Below are 6,071 nucleotides of genomic sequence, written 5' to 3'. Positions count from 1 at the left end.
TCCCAGCTACTCGGGAGACTGAGGCAGGAGAATGGCATAAACCCGGGAGGCGGAGCTTGCAGTGAGCTGAGATCCAGCCACTGCACTCCAGCCCGGGCGACAGAGCGAGACTCCATCTCAAAAAAAAAAAAAAAAAAAAAGTTTACCCAGGTAATGATTCAATTTAGTTGGACATAAACTTATTACATTTTTCATAATCTTTTTTTTTTTTTCCCCCCGAGATGGAGTCTTGCTTTGTTGCCCAGACTGGAGTGCAGTGGTGCGATCTTGACTCACTGCAAGCTCCACCTCCCGGGTTCACGCTATTCTCCTACCTCAGGCTCCCAAGTAGCTAGGACTACAGGCGCCCACCTCCACGCCTGGCTATTTTTTTGTATTTTTAGTAGAGATGGGGGTTTCACCATGTTATCCAGGATAGTCTAGATCTCCTGACCTGGTGATCTGTCCCCCTCGGCCTCCCAAAGTGCTGGGATTACAGGCGTGAGCCACCGCACTCAGCCATATTTTTCATAATCTTAAAAGTTATATGTGACTTTCAGATGTTGAAAAAGTTCTGGAGATGGATGTGGTGATGGTTGCACAACACTGTGAATGTAATCAGTGCCACTCAAGTATATACCTAAAAATGGTTAAAAGAGTACATTTCATGTTATGTATATTATACCACAGTTTTAAAAAATGTTATTGAGAAGTAATGTTAGCTTATTAGCCGGAATAAAACTATAGGGAAAACAAACACAAGTAGAATAAAGTGTATGTTCGTATTGTATTTAATACTGATAGATAAAATAGACTTATATAAACCAAAATATTAAACTTGTCTGTTTACCACAGATGTGCCTTAATTATGTGAATCTTCCTAAATGATCCCAAATTGTTTTCTCTATGATTTTTAAAGTCTAGCACATTTAAAACACTGTTAATTCAACTTCCTTATTTTTGGAGAATTTTAGGAATACTCAATTTACATATCTGTATAAATCAGAACAGAGATCCTTTAAGAGACTTTATAATCTAATTTATCAATACCCTCCAAATACTGGAGAACATTATACACAAAATTAGATATAGGTCTTTGTTGATTATAGACACATACTTGCAAAGACACATAGAGAGCTTAGTAAATAGTTCCAGTTCCACAACTGGAGCCAAAAACCAGGAGATACAGACATTGCCAAGACCAGCCAGCAGTGCTAGAGGAATTAAAGACACACACACAGAAATACAGAGTGTGGAGTGGTAAATCATGGGGCTGACAGCCTTTGGAGTTGAGAGCCAGGAACAGAGATTTACCCACATATTTATTGACAGCAAGCCAGTGATAAGCATTGTTTCTATAGATTATAGATTAACTAAAACAGGAAACAAAGGGATGGGCTACAACAAAAAGGATGGGCTGAAATAAAGGGTTGGGCTCTGGCTAGTTATTTGTAGCAGGAGCATGTCCTTAAGGCACAGATGGCTCATGCTGTTGTTTGTGGTTCAGGAACGCCTTAAGTGGTTTTCCGCCCTGGATGGGTCAGGTGTTCCTTGCCCTCATTCCAATAAACCCACAACCTTCAGCGTGGACATCATGGCCATCATGAACATGTCACAGTGCTGTAGAGATTTTGTTTATGGCCAGTTTTGGGGCCAGTTTATGGCCAGATTTGGAGGCCTGTTCCCAAAAGACATAGAAAATGCTGAATTGTCCAGATATCAAAGATCTGTTTTTTCCAGTGAACTAAAAATTCTTAACTTATTGGAGCTCAAAAAAAAAAAAAAAACCCACTAAAAACTAGATTCTCTTATCATCTGTGGACCATCAGAGAGTAGAACTCTTTAACATCTACCCATAGAAGGTCACCAAACAGACCACACAATTATAGAAAGGAAAAGAACTAGCTAGAGAGACAGAGCAGAGGTAAGATCCCACTGCCAGGGATTCATTCTGGAACCAAAAGAAGACTTGCTGGGGTTAAACCACCGGAAGGTGCCCTCCCACGGTGCCGCTCACCTGGCTGTGTCAGTGAATGCACTGGACATCTCAGAACTGTTGGAAATGACTTTATAGTTGTAGAACTATGACTGCAGAGAGAAAATGAACTTGTGTCAGAGTTTAATTCAGCAGTTAATAAAGGAAATAGTAAAATGGTACAACTCGGTCCCATAACCTGAGTCTAATCATGAGAAAATATTAGACAAATGCAAATGGAGAGACCATGTATAAAATTACTAACATGATTTTTTAAATGTCCAAATTATGAAATGCAAGGAAGTACTGAAGAACAGCTTCAGTCTAAAAGAGACTAAAGAGATAGGTCAACTAAGTGCAATATGCTGTCCTGAATTAAAAACATTGTTAGGTGAATGCTGAACTCTGAGTGGTGCTAAGGAGTGAATGTTGGTAATCTGGTTTGGATGGTTGTGTGGCAGTTGTTTGGGAGGCTGTCCTTGTGGAAAACACACATTGAAGCATTTGGGGCAGTGGGTGTTGAGTCGGTCACTTACCCTCAGTGCTTCAGGAAAGAAATGATATACTCTCCATCCTCTGTAAGTTTATGATTGCTTAAAAAAAAAAGGAATTTATTATATGGGGTACTTTAACACTGTAAATATTCTTGTTCCTCATCAAGCTCACCATAATGGTTTTAGTATCCACTGACAATTCTTCTGAATCAGGTATTACTTTGATGGTTGCAAAATGGTGATTTTCTACCCCTATCATTTCTTTCATCCTAGTTGATGTTCTGCAAGAAACAATTTTCCCTGTTATTTATTTATCTGTATTAGTAAGATTTGTGGATTCTTATTTTTTCAGTGGGTCTAATGTTTTGCCGTCATGATTGGTTTTGATGCTCACATCGTCCCAGATTTGGCCCGAGTGTGATGCGCGGGAGCCACTCCTGCGCCATGAGATGATTCATGCTCTTCTCGACCCTGGAGTCAGACACTTCCCAAGGAGCCATGTTCCGTTTGTCAGACACTGATGTTTAAAAGCAACCAACATTTATATTTTTTGTTTTAGAAACTTAGTTTTGTTAAATCATAATTTAGGATTTTAATGTTTCTATTTGACAGTATAGTTTGTTGTCGCTAATGTGCATTAAATGAATGAATGAATGCTATTTTAAATTTATTTTTGTTTACTATTGATAGATGAGACCAAGAATAACTGGGAAGTGTCAGCTCTTTCTCGGGCTGCCCAGAAAGGATTTAATAAAGTGGTGTTAAAGCATCTGAAGAAGACAAAGAACCTTTCATCAGTAAGAAGTCCTTTGTATTTTCTGTACCTTACATAATGCAGAGATCAGATTCTAACACTTGTGAAAAGTAAAAATCTTCATTTAAAATGTTAGTTGTTTTTGTATGCAAAGTAGAGTACAATATAAAAATAATTTTAATATATTGGCCAGTCATGGTGGCGCACACCTGTAATCCCAGCACTTTAGGAGGCTGAGGTGGGTTATTGCTTGAGCTCAGCCTGGGCAACATAGGAAGACCCTGTCTCTACTAAAAAATACAAAAAATTAGCTGGGTGTACTGGCGCATGCCTGTGGTCCCAGCTACTTGGGAGGCTGAGGTGGGAGAATCACCTGTGCCTGGGAAGTTGAGGCTGTAGTGAGCAAGATCACACCACTGCACTCCAGCCTGGGCAATGGGAGTGGCCTGACTCAAAAAAAATTAATATATTTTTAGCAATGAAAATATAAACTCTATTACCTGGTTTTTTTATTTTTTTGGTCTTGTTTTTCTGTTCATCCCTGCCTTCAAATGTATTTAGTGGATAATAAAAGGTAAATTGGTTCATATTAAATAAGCAAGTCAGAATACTGATACCAGGGATATGTAAGACTTTCATTTATGCTTAGATCTTCAATATGTCATATTATCAGATTCAGTTTGTTCCAGTTTTCTTTTTTGTTGTTTTATGGCTTTTTGGTGATAATTCCTTGGGGCAGTTTACTCGAGTGAACCATATGATGTGATAGTAAAAAATGATGTAAATAGAGACAATTGAGTTAGAATAGGGAAAATAGCTATTTTGGAATTAAGTAAGAATTAAAATTTGAGAAACTTTTTTTTTTTTTTTTGAGATGGAGTCTCCCTCTGTCACCTAGGCTGGAGTGCAGTGGCACGATCTTGGCTCACAGCAAGCTCTGCCTCCTGTGTTCATGCCATTCTCCTGCCTCAGCCTCCCGAGTAGCTGGAACTATAGGCACCCGCCACCACCCCTGGCTAATTTTGTTTTTGTATTTTTTTAGTAGAGACAGGGTTTCACCATGTTAGCCAGGATGGTCTCGATCTCCTGACCTTGTGATCCGCCCGTCTCGGCCTCCCAAAGTGCTGGGATTACAGGCTTGAGCCACCGCGCCCGGCCTTTACTCTGTTAATTTGCACCATGATATTATGATGGAGAAAACTGTTGATTCTCTAGCATTGACTCTGAGCACAGATTTTTAAAAATACTCTGTGTGTGAGGCAAGAGGTGCACATGAAGCAGGCCTGCGTAGAGAAGTGTGACAGCTATCTGGAGAAAAAGCACTGTGTAGTGCTTTGAACGGGGAGCTGAAGTAGCCACTGCTTTGTGGACACAATTTTTATTAAAATGACAACTGAAAGGCACACTGAGATGGCCACTTTGCCCAGAGTTTTCGTTTGTTTGGAAAATATAGTTACTTTTTATAACATGTAATGGGTTTAGTAATTTTAATTAAATAACTATTTACATAGTTTCTGAGTTTCAATTTCTAATGTCATTAATACTGATAAACAGGACCTACATAAAGCAGAGCTCTTTGGGGGTCCTTGGTATTTCTTAAGAGTGGAAAGGATCCTGCCAAAATGTTTGGAACTGCTGGTCTAGGAAATGGACATCCAAGTGGGTGGCAAAGAGTGTTTTCATATGTCTTCTGTTTAATTTTTAACCCATTTGTAATCACATATATACAATTGTTCAAATTTATAGAATGAAGCAATATCCTTAGAAGAAATAAGAATTAGAGTAGTACAAATGCTTGGATCTCTAGGAGGACAAATAAACAAAAATCTTCTGACAGGTAAACTTCTTTTAAAATAAATAACCTCTGTAGATGTATTTGTGCTTTTATTTGGATGTATCCAGGTCATAATATATTCTGAATATTTACTCCTATATGTGATTTATATATTTTAAATAAGATTATAAAGAATAATATCTTGCCTAATGAAATTCTTTGACTGAATCCATAAAATTGGAATAATTCAGTATACCAGTAGAATAGATGTTCTAGCTTGACTCGTTAAGAATGTTATCCAGTTTGAAACAATGTAATTTGATACTCTTTTCCATGTGAGTCAGGAATTCCAAGTTAATCTCTTTGAGATCCAATATGGTTAATATTTTGATATTTTTAGAAATTTTTCCAAATGAGAATTACCATATTTGATTAGTAGGCTGCGTGTGGTGGCTCACGCTTATAATTCTAGCACTTTGGGAGGCTGAGGTGGGAAGATTGCCTGCGCCTCAGGAGTTTGAGACTAGCTTGGGCAACATCATGGCAAGAAGCTGTCTCTATTATTTCAATTTAAAAGAATCCACTTTTTTTTCCTCGCTCTATTGCCCAAGCTGGAATGCAGTGGCATAATCTTGGCTCACAGCAATCTCCGCCTCCCAGGTTCAAGCGTTTCTCCTGCCTCAGGCTCCTGAATAGCTGGGATTACAGGCAGACGCCACCATGCCTGGCTGATGTTTTGTGGTTTTAGTAGAGATGGGGTTTCACCATGTTGGCCAGGCTGGTCTTGAACTCCTGACCTCAGGTGATCCCCAGCCTCTGCCTCCCAGAGTGCTGGGATTACTGGTGTGAGTCACCGTGTCCTACTGTGCCTGGTCAAAACTCTACATTTTTGATTAGTAAAAATTCCCCTGTATTTTTACTTTTGAAATTTGGTGTTAATACTAGTGAGTTTTGGTTATTTAGGGAGTTAGAGCCTGTATTTGGGAAGTGTTTTAAAGAGTTTTTTTTTTTTTTTTTTTTTGAAGACAGAGTTTCGCTCTTGTTGCCCAGGCTGGAGTACAATGACGCGATCTCGGCTTACCGCAGCCTCAGTCT

At 39.0% G+C, this 6,071-nt stretch overlaps 1 protein-coding gene across 1 annotated transcript in view; it reads left to right on the top strand.

Annotated features, from left to right (window-relative positions):
• PRKDC (protein kinase, DNA-activated, catalytic polypeptide) overlaps positions 1 to 6,071 on the top strand; it is a 168,205-nt gene that overhangs the window by 40,693 nt on the left and 121,441 nt on the right. Inside the window, exons 22-23 of the mRNA XM_011970417.1 lie at positions 3,139 to 3,245; positions 4,949 to 5,039. Of these exons, the coding sequence (XP_011825807.1) occupies positions 3,139 to 3,245; positions 4,949 to 5,039 (198 nt within the window). The remainder of the gene's footprint in view (positions 1 to 3,138; positions 3,246 to 4,948; positions 5,040 to 6,071) is intronic.

This window comes from Mandrillus leucophaeus, unplaced genomic scaffold (assembly GCF_000951045.1).
Source record: "Mandrillus leucophaeus isolate KB7577 unplaced genomic scaffold, Mleu.le_1.0 Scaffold1205, whole genome shotgun sequence".
NCBI lineage: Eukaryota > Metazoa > Chordata > Mammalia > Primates > Cercopithecidae > Mandrillus > Mandrillus leucophaeus.
The sequence above is the reverse complement of the archived record's forward strand: the minus strand, read 5'-3'. Positions and strand labels throughout refer to the sequence as shown.